The following is a 20949-nucleotide window of genomic DNA, read 5'->3' on the forward strand; positions in this document are numbered from 1 at the left end:
TCAGATGTCAGGAGCCCAGGTGAACAGGGACTGGCCAGGGGCGCAGGGTTCTTAGGGGATGGGGCAAAAGTGAGGAAAAGATCCCCTGCAGCCTGGGTGGTGGGTGGTCCCCAGGAAACCTCCTGGGACATTTGCCCAGTGCACCCTCACCACAGGAGGCTGCTGGACATGCCAGGAGGATGCCACAGCCACTGGAGCTGGATGGGGTCCTAGAGCAGATGGGGCAGGAGCTGGGACAGACTTCGAGAAGAGGGTTCGGGCTTGGGAAAAGCCTTCCCAGCCATCGGCCAGCCAGGAAGGCCACCTTGCAGGGTGCAGAACTGAGTAGAGGTCAGGAGCCAGGAGGCTTAGGCTCTTCCCTTGTGTGTTGGGAGGCTGCGGTGCCTGGAGCTCTGCACACAGCCCTGCTCCAGCACCATGGCAGGCAATGCAGGCTGACTATCCACACCAAATTCCAGTACGGTAGGCATTCGAGTCTGTTGACACTGAGTGTCTAGGACAAGGCTGTAAAGGCGGATAAAGCCGGCTTTACAGCCTTCACCTCCTGTGTGTGCCGTGGAAGCTTCTGGAGGGATGGGCGTGGTGTGGCGCCATCATCTCTCTGCGTTCTCTTTGGGAGGGCTCCAGAGCCACTGGTCGCGGGCAGCTGCCGGGCTGGGTCTGGACAAATGAGGTCTGGGTCCATCATCGGGGATGGTGGCCACTGTCCAGATGGGAGTCTCGCCTAAAGCTTTGGGGTGATGCTGCTGATGACCAAGGGGAGACTGCTAGGTGGGGACATGTCAGCAGGGGACAGGAATGTGTGACCTAAAACGTGTCTAAAGCTAAGGCTGGTGGGGGCTTAGTGAGGAGCAGCAGAGTGGGGTGGTCCGGAGCCGTCAGGATCTGGAGGGGGAAGATGGAACCAGACAGCAGCTGCCTAAGGACCAGGGAGCAAGATCTCTGTGCTTTAACCTGAGGAGCAGGAGCGTGGGAATTGGAGCCTCTGGGTTTGAGGTGGGGGATGAATCTGCCATGAAACAAATAATCCCCTTCCTCCCAAAAAAATCCTCAGAGCACTTGGGGAGGGAAGTGTCCCAGTGACTGAGGGAGGGGAGTGCTGTGTAAGGATGGGTCAGCTACAGCAACTTCAGCCCAGGGATCAGGGAAGAGAGGGCCCAGTCCCTGGCCCAGCGGGGAGCAGGCCTGGTGACCTTGACCCGAACAGCCCCAGGGCTGGAGGGAGGGCTGGGCGGGAAGGGCCCAGATACCTTTCTGTGTGGGGGGGAAGGGGAGGGGCTGCCGGAACTCACCCCCTAGGTTGGAAAATGCCTCCCTCTGGGTTGGAGGGTGGAAAGGCCAAGAAGGAGGTATCAGAAGGAAGGTCCAGGAAGGAGAGGGAGAGGGACATGGGGAGGGTTCCCTCCTGGCCTGAGGCCTCTGTATCCCAGGTGTATCTCAGGTGTTGCTGAGAGAAGTGGTGGGGAGGCACCTGGGGGTGGGGAGATTTAAGATGACAACTGGACTTGGGCACATCGCTCGCCATCCAGAAAGACCCCAGCCCCTGGCATTCTTCCAGGAGGGGCTTGCTTTGCTGGCCTGCAGGAGACTTTGCAGAGCCCGCCTCTTCCATCTCATGTCTAGGACCGAGACCTGCGGGCCCCGGCCTGCACTGGGCTGGAGCTCAGCAGAAGGAAGCCAGCGGGAGGCCTCCTGCCTTTGACTGCCGTGCGTCCAGCCTGCAGCGGGCCTCAGGGGGCCGCCTCGGTCCAGCCTGCCCGGGGCTCCCAGGCCGGCGCCCAAGCTCTGGCTCCGTGTCTTCACTCCCGTGTTTGTCCGAGGAGGGAGGGAGGGACGGGGGCTGTGCTGGGGCAGCCGGAACAGCGCAGGTCACCGGGCTGGCTGGGCGAGGTGGCCGGGCAGGGCTAGGGGGGCAGCAGGGGAGGCTGAGGCGGGGGGCTGGTGCACAGCTGTGAGGGGGGTGTAGGGGGTGGCTGGCAGTGCCAAGGAACCCCTCAGAACCTGCAGGTAGGGGGAGCCTGCCATGTCTTACGGGTGTTTTGGGCCTCACCTCTCCGTGTCTCATCAGCCTCTCCTATCTGTGTGGTGGGGGCTGGAGAGTGGGTCTACCAGGGACCTCCCGAGGGAGGGGCACAGGAGCCAGCGAGGGATGTCACCCACCCCTACTCCCTAGGAGTGCTTGAGCCCTAGTCCCGAGTCCTGGACCAGCCCACTCGTTGCCTGTGGCCCAGCCAGCCTGGCCTGGGTGCCCCGTCACAGCTGAGCCCAGGGTGTCACCGGGAAGCTATGCTGGCACCTGCCACCCCCTCCCCCAGGCACGTTTCCCTCCCACTGCCCAGCCCAGCACCATCGTGTGTCCGGCTGACCTGTGCCCTCCTGGTCCTGGCAGCCTGGAAGGGTGCACAGGGCCCCATCACAGCCCACACAGAGAGATGCCTCCTGAGTCTGCTCAGCCTGGCGCAGGCCCCAGGAAAGGACCCAGAGGGGCGGTTCCTGCTCTAAATCCTGTCCCCACTGGGGCGGAATCCCATCAGTGAATAAAGGCTACAGAGTGAAGGATGGTCCCTGGCGAGTGTACCTGTGTCCCAGTCTCCCTGCCTGAGGGCGCCTTCCCGCCCATGTGAGGAGTGGGGAAGGGGTACCCCTTCTCTACTAGGCCCCAGGACTCTCAGAGCCAGGCTCTGCCCTCACCCCAGCTGGCTCCCACAAAGCCCTCCTGGCCCGAGACTCTCTTAGACCCCCACCTTCCCCTCCAGCAGACATCTGGGGGTAAGGAGGGGCGGGGGGCACAGGGACACTTGCCATTCCCGCTCTGCCCGCCGCATAGGAACGTAAGTCCAGGCTCTGGGGGCTCCCTGGATCTGCAGCCCCTGCTGAGGGCTCCCTCCCCCTCCAGCCCCAGCTCAAGCCAGAGCCCCCTGCGTCAGTACATTCCAGAACTCAGGCATGAAAAGAGGGCGAGGAGGGAGCGCTCCAGGACAAGAACCCCACCTCAGAAAGCCGGGGCTGTGTTTAGGGAGGGCCCATCCTTGTGCCTCGGCCCTCTCTGGCTCTCCCAGGCCCCTCTGACAGCCCGTCTCCTTGCTGTCACATCAGCAGGCACAGAGGCTACAGGGGCCAAGCGGCAGCCACCCAAGCCCAGGTTCGGGTTCTCTGTTCCCTCCTCTTGTCTCAGCCTCCTCCCTGGGTGTGTGTGCTTAGAGGTTGCAGAAGATTGGCAGACTCAATCTGACCCAGGCATTCGACCTCCGGGTAGTTACTTAACCCTGGGTCCCCAACCCAGATGGCCTCTAGTGGGGAAGGGTTCCCTGGACCCCAGGCCTGAGGGGTGACTCCTCTTGCAGTAAGTGGGTAGGGCACTGCCTGGGCTGCTCCAGGCCCTGCCTGCACTGGGGCTGTAGGTCCCTGCTCCCAGCTCCAGGCAGGGGTGCACCCCTTCCCGCTGTGCTGCCAGCTCCCCCAGGACAGCCTTGGGCCAGGTGCCTCTGCCCAGGCTGACCCTGCCCTCGGTCCCAGCTCCCTCTCCTGCCTCTCCTCCCTGGCCTGGCCTTCACTTCCCACTGACCCCCAGGCGGGAGGTGAAAGAATGCAGGACCTGCCACATTCCAGCCACCCTGGCCCAGGGTCCCAGGACAGGATGAGACAGGCTCTAAGGCCTCAGCCCTGACCCCTGAGGCGGCCGACCTGAGGAAAGTTTCTGGAATTCCTGCTGACAACCCCCGCTTGACCCCGCCCCTCTGACCAAGCCAAGCTCCTGCCTCCACTTCTCCACTGTGCCTGACATAGGCCAGCACAGAAGGGCCTTAGAGGCAGGGTACGAGGCCCAGAAGGAACAGTGGAGTCCTGAGCTCAGGCAGCCAGAGCCACTTGCTCCCTCACTGTATAGCTGGGACAAGAGACTTCATCTCTATAAGCCCTGGTTTCCTGGTTAATAAAATGGGGATTTTGGCAGCCTTCATCACAGTGCGATGCACACCCTTTTAAATATGCAGTTTTTCCTGGTGCCACACACATATTCCAGGTGGGCACCGAGGTGTGCGCAGCAGGGCTGAGGGCTGACTCACAGCCTGTCCCCACTCCCCACAAGGAGGTGAGGCTGTCTCTGATGGCACTGCCACTGTCACTGCCCAGGACACTGGAGCAGAGCAGCTCAGGGCAGGCTGCAGAGGAGAGGACTCCACAAGGACACCAGGAGGCACAGGGTGTGCCCTGCAGGGCTTGGGGCATGGTCCGATGACCCCTTCATGGGATCTGCCACCTGCACCAGGGCATACCTGTCCCCACACCAGACTTGTGTATGGGGTCCTGCAGGGCCACTGCCTCTGGCCAGCCCACTGTTGGTGGGATCCGCTGTCCTTGCAGTGGGAGTTTGGTGCCTCCCAGGGCTGGTGTGGGAAGAGAGGGGAATTGGATTCCTTCCTGCCTCCCCATCCTCGGCCATGGGCCCAGGTAAGGGGTGACTGTCGGGCCTGGTAGCCTCCTCCCGACTTGCACACAGGAACCTGAGGCCAGTTCTTTGCTTGTGGCTGCTGGGACAGCAGGCTGGGGGGCAGGACTTGCCCAAGGGGCCCCCTCCCTTGTTGAGGAAGCCCTGCTCTTGTGTCCTGTGTGGGAAGCTGTAGGACTCGAGCCAGGCCTTTTCCTCCCTCCACGCCCCCACCATTTCTGCCCTCACCCAGGGCACCCCCCAGGCTGGCCCACCTCTGAGCTGTGCTCCACCCTGGGTCTGCAATCCTTCTGCCCAGGAGAGCCTGAGGGTGCCCTCCTGGCTGCCGGTGCTGTCCCAGCCCCTCTCCCTCATACTGGCCTTTCCCCACAGGTGAGCATCTGCGGATCTGCCCCCAAGGCTACACCTGCTGCACCAGTGAGATGGAGGAGAACCTGGCCAACCGCAGCCGTGCCGAGCTGGAGACCGCGCTCCGGGACAGCAGCCGCGTCCTGCAGGCCATGCTCGCCACCCAGCTGCGCAGCTTCGATGGTGAGTGCCTCCCAGGGGTGCTCGGTGGCCGCAGGGTGCTGGTGCCTCGGGGCAAGGGGGGTGGCACACTGGGCCTTGCCTGGTGTGTCAATGCGGAGGGTGGGGCATTGGCAGGAGGAGGTGGGGGAGTTAGTGCTTTGGGGCTAGGGTGCTGGGTTGAAGCCCCAGCTGGGATTTGGGGGCTCCCCTCAGGCAGGGATCTGCAGGGTTTGACACCCACCTGGGGGTGTGCACAGCCCATTCCCAGTGCACGTTTGGGGACAGAGGGCCTGTCCCATCAGCCCCGCAGAGGCTCCTGTCACCAGCAGATTCTCCCGAGCACCTGCAGAGAGACAGGTCTCGGCCAGATCCTCCCTGCAACTCCCCACGTGCCCCAGGCCGCCACCCCTGGGGACCCGGTGGCCTGGAGCCAGGGAGCTCAGTGCAAGGGCTGAGACTGGGGCTGGGGACAGGGCTGCAGAGTGCGGGGCCTGCCCAGGGGTGGCCGCCACTCAGCCCTTTGTATCGGGGCAGGCGTTTGGGGCCCTGGGGAGTGACCCCTGCAGGCCTTGAGGCCTCGCCAGCTACCGTGTCAGAGCCACATACTCCTCAGCCCAGTCTGAGCCTCACCTTGTGTCTAGGCGGAGAGCAGCAGACACCTCCAGGGGGACAGTGTGGGGTCAGGAGGACCCCCATAAAGTGACCTCTGATCAGAAACACGAGGACTTGGTGGAGGGAGGCGGCCTGGGCTGAGGTACTGCCCCTGTGTCCCAGCGGAGCTGGGGCACCAGGACAGTGAGCCTGAGCAAACGAGAGGGAGGGAGCGCTGAGGCCGCGCAGCTCCATGTCGCCGTGAGGGACGGCAGCTGCTGCTGGGGCCCTGGGGTTTGTCTCAGCATTCCTGCTTCTCCGGCTCCTGGACACCTGCTTGTGGCCTCCCAGGCTCCCGGGAGAGTCTGTCTGTCCCCAGGAGCCCCCAAGGCCATTTCCACAGGGCTGCGGGACCTCAGCTATTGGCGTATACCTGGGTCACGGTGGGTCAGAAGCTCCTTCTCTGTGACTTGGACATCGACGCTCAGAGCTCAGCCTTCCCCTGGTGTGGGCCCGTGGGACGCTCCTGGCCCCTCTGGGACTCTCCTTCTTCCTGCCCAGCTGGCCCTAGGGAACGTACCCCTGCACCCCGAGTCAGGAGCCTTCCTGAGCTGCTTAGGTCTGTCCCTTGTGTAGGGACCCTGCTCACCTCCTCTACTCTGTCCTGGGCCTCAGTTTCTCCCCAGTGTCGCTGAGCCCTGGCTCCCACCCCAGCGTGCCACCCAGCCCTGCCCCTTCCTCTCTCCTGCTAAGACCATTGCCCATCACACCATCTTCCTGGCCTGGGGACGTCCTGCCCACCTGCCTCCTCCTGGCTGTAAGGGGGTCGGTGTCGCTGCCCTGCTCTGGGGCCCGTCCCGTGTCAGTGCCCTGCCGCCGCCCTCCATCTGCTGCCCTCTGGAAGCCTCCAGCCTTCCTATTCGACTCTCCTATCTTTGACATGAAAACACAGACACCCTTTGGGGACATTTGTGTTGAAAATGACCCACTGTGTGCCCAAGGCCCACCTGTGCCCGTACCCCAGGGAGTCTTGTCCAACCCCCACCTCCCATGTCCTCCCCTCCCACCCCCGCCCACAGCAGCTGCTGGCCCCTCCCAGCCTCCAGGGCAGCCAAGGGCCCCTCCATCTTTGTCTGCAGTGCTGGTGGGAGCCAGTGGGAGGCGGTAGGAGGGGAGCCTGACTGAGCCTCTGGTTGCTGTGTTCAGGGATTGGGAGCCCCATGCCCGCCCCCTCACCAGCCTTCAGGGGCAACTGAATGGGGCCTGGCAGGAGGTAGGGCCCATGGCCCTCTAGGTGTGTCTGGGCTAATGCATGAACTGCAAGCTGCCCCCTTCTGGGAGAGGCCACGGTGTTCCAGGTGCCAGGACCTGAGGCGGGCACTGGACAGCTGCGTGGCCCGTCTACCCTCCCCACAGCGGCCTGGGAGCTCTCTGTAGCCATGCCAGCCCTATAGTCCCAGGCCTTGCCAGGGGTCAGCGTGGGGGCTGGTCCAGAGATCTCTAGGCCTGACAGCCACCCTGCTTCAGAGGAGAGCCTCTGCCCTGCGTCCCTGGAGCACCCCGTGGTGGGCCATCGAGCCCCTGGTACCTGTGGGCAAGACCGGCCACGGCCCTAGGGATGCTCTGAGCAGTTACAGACCTGGAATCTCACTTCCAAATGGGATGGGGAAGAGTCCAGGGTCCCATCTAGGCACGGGGTACGGGGCTTTTCCCCAAAGCTCCTGCAGCACAGGTGGAGGTCTGAGGGTGAGCCTGTGCCTCCCCGTCCCCCACCCAGCAGGGAAAACATCCGGGGTTCTGGCCTGTGGGAGGCTCCCCAGAGCCCTCAGGCCTGGGGTGCTCACAGCTGAGGCTTCTAGAAGCTGAGAAAAGACGGGACGCCCAGGAGAGCAGCAGAGACAGGGTGGCGGGAAGGGCAGAGGCCCTGGAGATTCACAGGGCAGGCGGCTGGGGCCACAGGGAACACAAATGGGGACCGGTGGACAGAAGCAGCAGCTGGCAGGGGAGCACAGACTGGTCCGGCCCTCTTACCCCAGTGAGGCCCCATCTCCACCAGCAGCCCCTCCCTGGGTGTTCTCAGTCACAGAGCATCTGTTCCTGCCCTGGGCTCAGCTCAGAAACAGCCACTGGAGCCCCAGTCAGAGGTCCTGAGATCTGAGAGAGGACCCCTGCCACCTGGGTGTCTGCTCCCCAGGCCGTGGGGTGAGGTCTCGGGGAGCCCCGTGGGGTGAGGTCTCGGGGAGCCCCGTGGACGCTCACAGGGCCCACAGCCGCTGCAATGTGGCGTCCGACTCCGAGGACCTCAGAGTGTATCCTCAGAGCCGCGGGTCTCCCGAGCTGAGTCTCCTGCTCTAGTCCAGCTGTCACGGGGGAAACATTGTCCCGATCACGCCCCTTCCCTGTGCGCAGACCACTTCCAGCACCTGCTGAACGACTCAGAGCGGACACTGCAGGGCACCTTCCCGGGCGCCTTCGGAGAGCTGTACACGCAGAACACCAAGGCCTTCCGGGACCTGTATGCAGAGCTGCGCCTGTACTACCGCGGTGCCAACCTGCACCTGGAGGAGACGCTGGCCGAGTTCTGGGCCCGCCTGCTCGAGCGCCTCTTCAAGCAGCTGCACCCCCAGCTGCTGCTGCCTGATGACTACCTGGACTGCCTGGGCAAGCAGGCCGAGGCACTGCGGCCCTTCGGGGAGGCCCCAAGAGAGCTGCGCCTGCGGGCCACCCGCGCCTTCGTGGCTGCTCGCTCCTTCGTGCAAGGCCTGGGTGTGGCCAGTGACGTGGTCCGCAAGGTGGCTCAGGTGCGCACAGCCACCCAGGGCTCTCAGAAGGCCCTCCAGACCCCCACGCTCTGCCCAAGGGACTTCCTCTTCCCCCTACTTAACTCTGTGTCCCTGAACCTCCTAGCCAGCCTCTGACCTCTGCCCCGCAGCCTCAGTCCCTCCTGCATTGGCTGCTACCCACGGCCTGCTAACGGTGCACCCACAGATGTGAGCCCTGCTCTGGGCACATGGCTCTGGGCTGGCCCACCCCTCCTCAGACCCATCATGGGCCAGGATGGGAAGGGTCAGGGGCTGGGCTGGATGCTGAGCCAGGCTGTGGAGTGAAGATGCACAGGAGTCAGAAGAGGACAACATGCGTGGGGGCCGGGCAGGGTGGGGCTCCGGAGCCTCGCAGGCCAGGGCGATGCCTTGGTCCATTGGGGGGCACGTGTCAGACCCAGGTAGGCTGGGGCGCCTTGGTATCCTCAGCAGCATGTGGGTGAGGATATTCGTGCCTCCCCATGACCCTTGAGGTCATTAGAATGAGGGCCGTCAGGGCTGGCAGGCCCTGCGAGTCAGGCAAGGGCCACTGCGAGTTGGGGCAGAGCACAGGCCTCCCCTGACTTCCCTCCAGAGCCCCCCACCCTGGGGCTCCATTAGAGGCTGGCTGGGGCTGGGCACGCCCAGGGCCTCGGGGTCTGGCTCAGGCTGCCTTGCTCCCCAGGTCCCTCTGGGCCCGGAGTGCTCGAGGGCTGTCATGAAGCTGGTCTACTGTGCTCACTGTCTGGGAGTCCCCGGCGCCAGGCCCTGCCCTGACTATTGCCGAAACGTGCTCAAGGGCTGCCTCGCCAACCAGGCCGACCTGGATGCTGAGTGGAGGAACCTCCTGGGTGAGCCCCCACCTGCCAGAGCGGCCTGGAACTGTCTTGGGGAGTGTGTGGCGGGGGTCCTGGAGGGCGGGTGGTCCCTAGCTCAGGGCTTGGACCCAGGGACCTGATCAGGGATGCCCTGACCAGGGGGTGTGACTTGGGGCAGCTTGCCAGGGAGGGAGCCCTGTGAGGTCGTAGTTTCTTGTGCTTCCCCACTGAGCAAGCAAGCACCTCAGTGTGCATACATGCCAACACATGTGACTCATGGAGGGCCAGCACTTGCTTAAGCTAACACATATATGCACTGTCACATGACAGGCTAACACATGCAAGCTGGCGTGCACACTTGCTGACACACAGCGGGCCGGCACCCACCAGTATGGTGTGTGCTCCTGTGTGCGTGTGATGACATGAGCTGGGCTGACCCGCATCCATGCCAACACGTGTGTGCTAATATGTACATGCTTATCCACATCCACTAACGTGTACACATGCTTACATGAGGTGGGACAGCATGCATCTGTGCCAACACGTGCTAGCATGTGCTGACATGGAGCCAACACGTGTGTGCTAATGTGATGGGAGCTGACAAAATGCATAAGCTTTACTTGTACATATGCTCACCATGCATGCAACGCACACTGAACTAAGGTGTACATGGGGGCATGAGGTGAGCCAGCATGCGTGAACACCAGCTCACACGGGCTCATGTGCACACAAGCTGGACCGAGGTGAGTCAGCATATGTACATGTCAACACCTGCATGAGCCAGCGTGGACATACCTGGGACATGGCAGGCCAGCGAGCATGCAGAATGGCCTCCGTGTGTGTATGTCCACCTGTGCCCGTGGCACATGTGCACGTGTGGGCGTGGGCCAGGCTGAGTGCAGCTGAGTGCACGTGGCCTGCACACATCACATGGGCCAACCCGAGTGCGTGCGTGGGATCTCCCATGCCGACCTGTGCTGTCAGGACTGCATTAACGTGCACACGTGGTGACGCCTGTGTGCGCGTGTGTTAACGCCTGTGCTAGACTCCATGGTGCTCATCACCGACAAGTTCTGGGGCACGTCGGGTGTGGAGAGCGTCATCGGCAGCGTGCACACATGGCTGGCGGAGGCCATCAACGCCCTCCAGGACAACAGGGACACGCTCACGGCCAAGGTGCGGGCGGGAGGACATGACGAGCACAGTGGGGTGGCGGTCCTGGATGTGGCTCCATTGGGCTTGAGGGACCCCGCTGCCCCCCAAGGACCCTGTGGTGTCTCTCCAGGTCATCCAGGGCTGTGGGAACCCCAAGGTCAACCCCCAGGGTTCTGGGCCTGAGGAGAAGCGGCGCCGGGGCAAGCTGGCCCCACGGGAGAGGCCACCCTCAGGCGCACTGGAGAAGCTGGTGAGTGGCCCTGCTGGTTCCACCGGACCATGCATGAGGGAGGCAGACAGGCGGGGGCGGGCGGGCTCTGGCAACCCAGTGGCCTGACTGCTGCCCGGCAGGTCTCCGAAGCCAAGGCCCAGCTCCGTGACGTCCAGGACTTCTGGATCAGCCTCCCAGGGACACTGTGCAGCGAGAAGATGGCCCTGAGCACCGCCAGTGATGACCGCTGCTGGAACGGGATGGCCAGAGGCCGGTAGGTGCCCGCCTGGCTGGCACAGCCCTCCCTCCCATGCCGTCTCCATTGGGCTGTGCCTGGGCCGGTTGCTGTATGCACAGGGCCACGTCCCTTGCTGGAGAGCTCGAGCCCCACTTCTCTGTGGCCTGCATGAGCTCTGCTCGGTCCCTGGAGGCCTGCTGGGCATCTCAGGCCCAGGGTCTCAGGCTCGGAGGACAGGAGGGTGTCCTGCTCAGGTGATGGCCCTTTGCAGGGGCTGGAGCAGTGACCTGGGCTCTGCCTTTCCTCCAGGTACCTCCCCGAGGTCATGGGTGACGGCTTGGCCAACCAGATCAACAACCCCGAGGTGGAGGTGGACATCACCAAGCCGGACATGACCATCCGGCAGCAGATCATGCAGCTGAAGATCATGACCAACCGGCTGCGCAGCGCCTACAACGGCAACGACGTGGACTTCCAGGACGCCAGTGAGAGCAGGGCCTGACCAGGCGGGCAAGGGGCCAGGGATGGCGGGGGTGCCGCAGGGCTGTGACTGCCTTCCAGGTTCCCCCACCTGAGGGGCCCTCTGCTCCAGCATCACCACAGTGACTCAGGACGCTGTGCTGCCCAGGCACGGTCACCGAGCCCTTCACCTCTGCGGCCCCTGGAGGCCTGGCCAGGATGTCTATCAGCTTTGGCTCCAGGGACCAAGGGAGGCAGCCCCAGGGAGTGAGAGTGTCCCAGCCTCAGGGTCAGTGGGGATCGGGTGCTGCTGGTCCTGGGATTCCACACCGAAAGGATATCGGGGTCACCTGGCATGTGGGGTCCTCACAGGGTGATGCTGCCCTGGGGTCTCCTGTGGGGACCAGCCTGCAGGAGCCTTCTCTCCTTCCCAGGTGATGATGGCAGCGGCTCGGGCAGTGGTGATGGCTGTCCGGATGATCGCTGTGGCCGGGGGGCCAGCAGGAAGAGCTCCAGCTCCCGGACGCCCTTGACCCATGCCCTCCCAGGCCTGTCAGAGCAGGAAGGGCAGAAGACCTCGGCTGCCAGCTGCCCCCAGCCCCCCACCTTCCTCCTGCCCCTCCTCCTCTCCCTGGCCCTTACAGTAGCCGGGCCCCGGTGGCGGTAACTGCCCCAAGGCCCCAGGGACAGAGGCCAAGGACTGACTTTGCCAAAAATACAAAACAGACGATATTTAATTCACCTCAGCCTGGAGAGGCCTGGGGTGGGACAGGGAGGGCCAGCGGCTCTGAGCAGGGGCAGGTGCAGAGGCCCTGGCCCCAGGCTTGGCCTGGCCTGCCTCTCTGCCTTTTAATTTTGTATGAGGTCCTCAGGTCAGCTGGGAGCCAGTGTCCCCACAAGCCATGTATTTCAGGGACCTCAGGGGCACCTCCGGCTGCCCAGCCCTCCCCCAGCTCCCTGCACCGCTGCAGAAGCAGCCCCTTGAGGCCTGCAGAGGAGGCCTCAAAGCAACCCGCTGGAGCCCGCAGCGAGCCTGTGCCTTCCTCCCTGCCTCCTCCCGCTGGGACTCCCAGCAGAGCCCACCAGCCAGCCCTGGCCCACTCCTCAGCCCCCAGAGAAGCCCCACAAGGGCTTTCTGGGTGTCCACCCTCCAGGGTCTAGCGGAGCCTCTGAGATGATGCATGATACCCTCCCCTCAGCGCAGGCTGCAGAGCCTGGCCCCACCTCCCTGCGCCGTTGAGGGGCCCCAGCGTCTGCAGGGTGGGGCCTGAGAAAGCACCAGTGCTGAGGAGTCTGAGGACTCTGTCCTCCCACAGACCTGCGGTGAGGAGCCTCCATGCGCGGATGACGGGCCGCTGACTCACCTGCGCTTCTGCTGGAGGAGGTGGAGCTGGGCCCAAGGCCCAGGGAGGCAGCGTGGGCTCTGCTGATATGGGCTGCCCCCTTGCACACAGGGCTCACAGGGCAGGCCTTGCTGGGGTCCAGGGCTACGTGAAGACCTCGAGGGCTGAGGAGCAGCCGGGACCTGCTTGCTCCCATCCTCACCCAGATCAGGAACCAGGGCTTCCCTGTTCAGGGTGACACAGGCCAGGGCTCAGAGTGACCCTCGGCTGTCACACAGGGATGCTGGTGGCTGGTGAGACCCAGCACTGCAGACGGGAACGCCTAGGTCCCTTCCCGACCCATCCGGCTGCAGGGGACGGGGACCTGGATAGTTAAGGGCTTTTCCAAACATGCATCCATTTACTGACACTTACTGTCCTTGTTCACAGAGAGCTGTTTGCTCCTTCCAGATAGCTTTGGAGAGACACAGGGCCCACCTTGGACCCTGGAGACCTCCTGTCACTCACTGAGGCCATCAGGACCCTGCCCCAGGCCTGGACGGGCCCTCCTTTCCTCCTGTACCCCAGCTGCCAGGCGGCCCTGGGGAGGGGTGGTGTCATGTTGGGAAGGGGTCCTGCAAGGGGAGGAGGACTCGGAGGGTCGGGGGCAGCTGTCCTGAACCAACTGACCCTGAGGAGGCCGCTTAGTGCTGCTTTGCTTTTCATCGCCGTTCCGCACAGTGGACAGAGCGCCCTGGTTGTTGGTCAGGTCCCCATGGCTTCTGTTCTCTGGAACCTGACTTTAGACGTTTTGGGTTCAGGAGCACCCCAACACAGGCATGTCCACCCCATAATAACCCTGCCATTACCAGGGTGGGCTGGGGACTCTGGCACAGTGATGCGAGGTGCCAGGACAGCAGCACTCCTGCTGCACACGGATGGCCCGGGGGTGGCGCTCAGACCCCACCCTATGCTCATCTCTGGAAGGGGCAGCCCTGAGTGGTCACTGGTCAGGGCAGTGGCCAAGCCTGCTGTGTCCTTCCTCCACAACGTCCCCCCACCACTCAGTGTCAGCGGGTGACGTGTTCTTTTGAGTCCTTGTATGAATAAAAGGCTGGAGACCTACAGCAGGGTGAGGCCTCATGGCGGGGTGGGGGAAGAGAGAGAGAGTGTGTGTGTGTGTACGTGTGTCCGTCTGGGGCTTGGGCATGGACCACACTTCCATGTTCAGGGTGAGCGTGCAGCCCCTGCCAGCTGCCTCCACCTCACCCCGGGCAGACAGGTCTGTCTGCCCCTCTCCTTGGTGCAGGGGAGAAGGAAGAGGCCAGGGCATGGAGACCCAGATGGCCTCCAGCAGACCCCACCTCCCATCTACCTCTTCCTGCCTCTTGGCCCCGCTCTGGGCACACACAGCACAGAGATCCTCTACCCCTGGAAGGTTCTGGTTCCTGCCAGGTGGCCTCAGAGATGCCCAAGGCGCCAGAGAGAAGGAACCAAGGATGCCCTTGTGGTCCAGTTTGTCCCCAGCCACCTTTCTCCCAAGGTGGAGGGTCCTGTGTAACCCTAGGGGCTCCCTGTAGCCCCGCTCCTGTTCCTGTGGGGTCATGGCCAGAGGCTGGGAAGTGGCACGGCGGCACTGGCAGAAGCGTCCACTCCTAGGTATGTCCCTCAGCTGCTTTATTGAGAATTGCAGCCAGCACAGGTTGGTCTGGTGAACATTTTTAACATTGCGCTTCCATCATCTGGGACCCAGGAATACTGCAGGCCCCCTGGCAACTGGGACCTCCAGGCCCCTTGTGAGCGGGAGAGCACAGAGGGGTGGGTGGGCACCCCAGGAGGGAGACACAGCTTCACCCAGCCCTGCTGAAGTCCATTGCTCAGTAGGTCACAGCTCCGGGCAGGACCAAGGGCTGCACACGCACTTCCCCCAAAGCATCTGCAGCCGCCAGGTCCCTGGTAGCCACGATCCTCACTTGCCCCTTCACAAAGCCCAGAGGCCCAGTTCCTCCTCCAGAAAATCAGTGTGGGGTGGAGTCCTCTCCCTGGTGGGCCAGGGGATGCAGCCTAGGGGCTCAGTGGGACCCCTAGGGGACAGGTGAGCAGCCAGACGCTCATCAGTGGCTGTAGTTGTGATGACGTGTTTGGTCCGGCCGGTAGGATCTCAGGCTTCCGGGCACCACTTTGCCCAGCTGCTTCTAAACTTCCACAAGCCCTTTTTGAACCGAGGCAAATACATCTTTCCTGTCAGGGAAAGGAGGACACAGGTGCGATGTGCACTCTATGCAGAACTGACACCAGGCCAGGAGTGGGTGGGAAGGGGCACCCGGCCGGTCTCAGCCCTGCCTGCCCAGGCACACCTCGGACCACCAGGGAGCTCCCAAGTTCTGCCCACCCCAGTGCTACCCCAAGAGGTTGCTCAGGGAGAGACCCCTTCCAGCCAGGACTGGCTTTCAGTCCCTCTCCGTTCCTCACAGAAATTCCAGAAGCGGACCCACCCACACTGATGAGCAGAGAGCAGCCCCTCAGGCAGCCTCCCTTGAGCAGCCCAGCCCAGCCGCGGTGGGTGGCCTCAGCATCCCACACCATCTGCAGGCACCCCAGCAGGCCAGCACGGGTGTCTGCTCTACACATACACCCATCACACGTGCACACACACATGCACATGTGCACACTCTTACACGTGTGTACACAAATGCACATGTGCACTCTTACACATGTACACACACACGCACACATACATAGGTATGGACACATACAATGCCCTGTGCATGCACACACAAGCACACATCCATACACATGCACACACACCTGCACTCACGCACACATGCCCATACACACACATGCACATATGCACACTTGTAGACAGATGCACACGTGTCCATACACACGTGCACACATTACATACATCCACAGTACACACACATGCACTCACACAGACACACTCAGACACACCCGTGGGTGCACACACTGCTGTCCAGGTGACCCTAAGTATTCTTTATCTGGGGACAAGGCCCTCCATCGAGAAACACCATTTATAATCGCAGTGCTCCCTTGAGTTTGGGACAGAAAACTAACTCCCACGTCTCAGTCCACCTTCCTCCTGCCCTACGCACTACTGAAGTCACTGAAGGACCATCACTGGGCGTCCGTCTCTCCAATGGACACTGAAGGCTGGTGGCACAGCATGTGTCACAGCCACCAAAGAGGGGGGTAGAGTCTGGGGAAGGTGGGGCTGAGAGACCCCAACAATAAGGCCACCACAGCTTTCCTGAGAGTGGGTGAGGGGCAGTAAACCTTACAGGCTTCACAGATGCCACGGCTGAGGATGAGCTGGAGGCCGTCACTGCCCAGCAAGCTGTCCTCGTGTGCACAGGAGCCCCTCCCTGATGAGGCCACCCCATAAAGCGAAACCAGTGAGTCTAAACATTTCCCTCCTCCTCTCATATGGCCTGGAAATATGAACAGGAACCTTCATGGTTTCTAGCACAAATCCATGTTTATACTCAATCTGAGAAAGCACAAAAAAAGAGCCAGTAAAAAACTTATACGAAACGTCAAAATATGCAGCATCGGCCTGGGAAATCAGACCAACTGTCCTGATGTGGGAATTACAAGAAACAGGAGCAAACACTGGGAAATGTTGACTTTGAAAAGATGACAGCAACATAGTAGACTCAGCTAAAATAACCCTCTTTCCTCAGAGACACGTCGAAATTCTGGAAAAAAGTCAGTTTCGCAAAGTTAATACCTATCTGAGGTCACAGAAGAGCTAAAAACCTCATGTGCTGAAAAGAAAAAGAAAGTGAGAGGCTTCAATGAATGGGAAGCGGGGAGAGTGGTGTATCAGGCACAGAAATACCCTCTCAGAATCGACGCTTGGGAGTGATGGGTGTCCAGAGACCTGGATGAGGGCTGGGAGCTGGAACCGGAACCCCAGGTGACCTGCAAACCTCAAAGAAATGACAGAGTTCTCCCTATTGCCAGAGATGGGCCAGGAAAGCTTTTGCCACCTAGGGATCTGGGCAGAAAAAAAAGAAAAAAAAAAAAAAATCCTCCTTCTTGAAGAACCAGTGGCTGGTGACAAAAGATAATGAGTAAATACAAAAGTACCTGGAGTGTTTGTCCACAGTGAGGAAGTGAGATTCCCTCAGAGAAATCACAAGGCCTCAGTGACATGAGCTCAAATTCTTTTCTTCTTTTTTTTTTCTTTGAGACGGAGTCTCACTCTGTCGCCCGGGCTGGAGTGCAGTGGCGTGATCTCGGCTCACTGCAAGTTCCGCCTCCCGGGTTCAAGCCATTCTCCTGCCTCAGCCTCCCGAGTGCAGCTGGGATTACCAGATTCTTTAAAATTTCAAAATGCAAAAAGAACAAAAAACAAAAAAAAAACCGGCACCAGAGCCAGCACCCTGCGAACTTTATATAGAGAAGACTGAAATGGTCTATAAAGTGTTTTGTGTTACCAAAGAGAAAAGGGGGAGAAATAGAAACCATAAGGATAGAACAATTCCATTTTTAAAAAGAAAAAATAAGGAGATTGGAAAAAGTACCAAGTGGAAGTAACGTCAGCAAGCCGGCAGCATAGGGGACCCCTGCTTTTAACCACCCATTGCAACAAGAATTTGGCAGCCACCCACACACAAAAGTGCCTTTGTGGGAACCTCAGGACTCTGGTAGGAGGCTGTGAAACCCTGATGGAGCCCAACTGAGAAGGGCTGTTTTAAGAGCGCAGGTTTGCACCCAGGCGGCAGCCTCACCAAATGGGGTCCTTTGCATATCCAGAAATGGCCACATCCCCCTATGGACTTAACAACAGCCTTGTTTGGCTCTCCTGACACAGGAACCATCTGCCCAGGGACCTCCTGGAAGATACACTAGTCCATCCCCCTGAAGGCAGGCCCACCAACCTTGGTCCCACCGCAGATTCTGAAATAGCCCTGTAAGTCAGCTCCAACCCCTTAGCGGAGTCTGAAAGCAGTCCTGCCTTCCCAAGGACTTGCTGGGAGACACTTGTCTGAGTTAGGCCACAAAATCCCACAAAAGTTGTTGAAATGGTTCTGAGTTTACTCCATCCTTCCCCAGTCACAATCCTGGAGGAGTCCTGCCCACCCAAGGACCACTGAGAGACAAGCCCATCTGCACCCAGGGAGGCAGGCCCACCAACCTACAACCGCACGCCGCGAGGCAGGCCCACCAACCTACAACCGCACGCCGCGAGGCAGGCCTACCAACCTGTAACCGCACGCCGCGAGGCAGGCCTACCAACCTGTAACCGCACGCCGCGAGGCAGGCCTACCAACCTGTAACCGCACGCCGCGAGGCAGGCCCACCAACCTACAACTACACAGGTTGAAGGAGCCCTGTGACCCAGCTCCAGCCCCACTCAGCCATGGTCTGAAGGCAGCCCTGCCCATCCCAAGAACCCGACAGGAGGCATGCCCATCTGTGGCCCCAGAGGCAGGCCTACAGACCTCAGTCTCAGCTGTGAACCTTAAAGCAGCCTTGTGACTTGGTTTCATCCCCTTTTAACCACAGTCTGGGGTCAGTCCTGTCTGTCAGGAACTCACCCAGTGACTGAGTGCACCCTTGTCCCAGAGCTAGCCCTATTCCTCAAGGTCTCGGAGGCAGTCCAGTCTGCCCAGGGACCGGACATGATCAATGCCTGCTCCAATCCTGAATAGGCCCACCAACCACAAACCCCACTGTATACGCAGCAGCAGTAGCCATGTGACTAATCCTGGAGGCAATCCCTTCAGAGACCCAACAGATCTTTATCTGCCAAAATCAGTCTGTAAAGGCTGAAAGAGGTGTTTGCTCCCTCAAACTGAGACACCAATGCAAGGCTCTATGAATAATAATCAGGCCAACATGATGCCACAGCTGGGCATGGTGGCCTGTCATCCCAGCACTTTGTGAGGCTGAGGCAGGTAGGTTACTTGAGGTCAGGAGTTCGAGACCAGCCTGGCCAACATGGTGAAACCTCGTCTCTACTAAAAATACAAAAATTAACCGAGCATGGTGGTGCATGCTTGTAATCCCAGCTACTCGGGAGACTGAGGTGGGAGAATCGCTTGAACCCGGGAGATGGAGGTTGCAGTGAGCTGAGATTCTGCCACTGTACTCCAGCCTGGGCAACAAGAGCAAAACTCTGTCTCAAAAAAAAAAAAAAAAAAAAAAAAAAAAAAAAAAAAAAAAAAAAAAAAAAAAAACACCAAAAAAACAAAAAACAAAAAAAAAAGATACCATCAAAAGAAACTAGTAAAGCTCCAGTAAGTGATCCCAAAGAAATGAAGATCTATAAATTGCCTGACAATTCAAAACAATCATCTTAAATAAACTCAATAACATGTGAGATAACTCAGACAACTAAAAAAATAAGAAAAACAAATGCATAAAATGTAAAGTTTAAACCATAAAAAACCAAATAAAAGTCCTAGAGCTGAAAAACACAATGACAAAATTGAAAAATTCAATAAAGAGCTTCAACAGACTCGATCATACAGAAGAAAGAATTGGTAAACCTGAAGACAAATTATTTAAAACTCACCAATTAACCAAAAAAAAAAAAAAAAAAAAGAATAAAAAAGGAGTAAAGAATAAAGAGTGAAAAAAGCATAAGGAACATATGGAGACAAACAAGAAAATAAATATGTGAATTATAGAAGTCTCAAAAGACAGAAACAAAGAGCAGAAAGTTTATTTAAAGAAACAAAGGCAGAAAACGTTTCAAAGTTGGGGTAGACATGGACAGATTCCATATGGATGTGGATATATGTTGATGCAAGGTTCAACATATGAAAACCTATAAATGTGACACACCATATTAACAGAATAAAGGATAACAATCATATGGTCATCTCAGTAGATACAGAAAAAGTATTTGATAAAATTCAACATCCTGCTTTGGTAAACTCTCAACGAATTAGATACAGAAGGAATATACCTCAATGTAATACAGGACATATATAACAAGCCTACAGTTAACATTATACTCAATAGTGAAAAGCCTACAGTTAACATTATACTCAATAGTGAAAAGCTGAAAGCATTTCCTCTAAGATCAGAACAAGACAAAGGTGCCCACTCTCACCACTTATTTTTTTTTCCTTTTTTGAGACAGAGTCTCGCTATGTTGCCCAGGCTGGAGTGCAGTGGCGCGATCTCGGCTCACTGTAACCTCCGCTTCCCGGGTTCACACCATTCTCCTGCCTCAGCCTCCCGAGTAGCTGGCTGAGACTACAGGCACCCGCCACCACGCCCAGTTAATTTTTTTTTTTTCAGTAGAGACGGGGTTTCACTGTGTTAGCCAGGGTGGTCTAGATCTCCTGACCTTGTGATCCACCTGCCTTGGCCTCCCAAAGTGCTGGAGTTACAGGCATGAGCCACCGCACCCAGACAACATGATCTCTTTTTTAAAAAACTTTTATTTTAGGTTTAGGGTTACATGTGCAGGTTTCCTATACAGGTAAACTCGTGTCACAGGGGTTTGTTGTATGGATTGTTCCATCACCCAAATACTAAACCTAGTACCTAATAGTTATTTTTTCTAATCTCTCCAACCTCTTACCCTCCACCCTCAAGTAGGACTCAGTGTCTGCTGTTTCCTCTTTTTTGTATCCAAATGTTTTAATCATTTATCTCCCACTTAATATAAGTGAGAACATGTGGTATTTAGTTTTCTGTTCCTGTGTTAGTTTGCTAAGAATCATAGCCTCTAGCTCCATCCACATTCCTGCAAAGGACATGATCTAGTTCTTTTTTATGGCTGCTTAGTACTTCATGGTGTATATGTACCATATTTTCTTGATCCAGTCTACCACTGATGGGCATTTATGTTGATTCCATGTCCTTGCTATTGTGAATACAACTACAGTGAACATATGTGTGCATATATGTCTTTATGGTAGAACGATTTATATTCCTTTGGGTACATACACAGTGATGAGATTGCTAGGTCAAGTGGCAGCTCTGTTTTTAGCTCTTTGAGGAATCACCACACTGCTTTCCACAAGGTTAAACTAATTTACATTCACCCAACAGTGCGTATGCATTCCCTTTTCTCTGCAATCTCACCTGCATCTATTGTTTTTTTACTTTTAATCATAGCCATTCTGACTAGTGTGAGATGGTATCATATTGTGGTTTTGATTTGCATTTCTCTAATGATCAGTGATATTAAGCTTTTTTCGTATGCTTGTTGGCTGGATACGTATGTCTTCTTTTGAAGAGCGGACATGATCTCTTACATATACAAAATTCTAAAAGTTCCACCAAAAAACCTGTTAGAAGTAATAAATGAATTCATTAAAGTTGCAAGATAAAATATCAACACACAAAAGTTAGTTGTGTTTTTATGCACTAACAATTAACTATCTGAAAAGGAAATTAAGAAAATTACCC

The 20949-nt window shown here is 58.3% G+C and overlaps 2 protein-coding genes across 4 annotated transcripts in view; one reads left to right on the forward strand and one right to left on the reverse strand.

Moving 5' to 3' along the window:
• The window catches only part of GPC1 (glypican 1), a 31793-nt gene extending 18116 nt beyond the window's left edge, over positions 1 to 13677 (forward strand). Inside the window, exons 2-9 of the mRNA XM_007966904.3 lie at positions 4820 to 4978; positions 7958 to 8349; positions 9035 to 9200; positions 10213 to 10343; positions 10453 to 10572; positions 10674 to 10807; positions 11081 to 11256; positions 11665 to 13677. Of these exons, the coding sequence (XP_007965095.2) occupies positions 4820 to 4978; positions 7958 to 8349; positions 9035 to 9200; positions 10213 to 10343; positions 10453 to 10572; positions 10674 to 10807; positions 11081 to 11256; positions 11665 to 11897 (1511 nt within the window). The 3' untranslated portion in view covers positions 11898 to 13677. The remainder of the gene's footprint in view (positions 1 to 4819; positions 4979 to 7957; positions 8350 to 9034; positions 9201 to 10212; positions 10344 to 10452; positions 10573 to 10673; positions 10808 to 11080; positions 11257 to 11664) is intronic.
• A 1007-nt stretch (positions 13678 to 14684) lies between these two features.
• The window catches only part of ANKMY1 (ankyrin repeat and MYND domain containing 1), a 93951-nt gene continuing 87686 nt past the window's right edge, over positions 14685 to 20949 (reverse strand). For all 3 annotated transcript variants that reach the window (XM_038001286.2, XM_007966890.3, XM_007966888.3), the window contains one exon: positions 14685 to 14793. In XM_038001286.2, coding sequence (XP_037857214.2) covers positions 14714 to 14793 — 80 coding nt within the window. In that variant the 3' untranslated portion in view covers positions 14685 to 14713. The remainder of the gene's footprint in view (positions 14794 to 20949) is intronic.

This window comes from Chlorocebus sabaeus, chromosome 10 (assembly GCF_047675955.1).
Source record: "Chlorocebus sabaeus isolate Y175 chromosome 10, mChlSab1.0.hap1, whole genome shotgun sequence".
Lineage (NCBI taxonomy): Eukaryota > Metazoa > Chordata > Mammalia > Primates > Cercopithecidae > Chlorocebus > Chlorocebus sabaeus.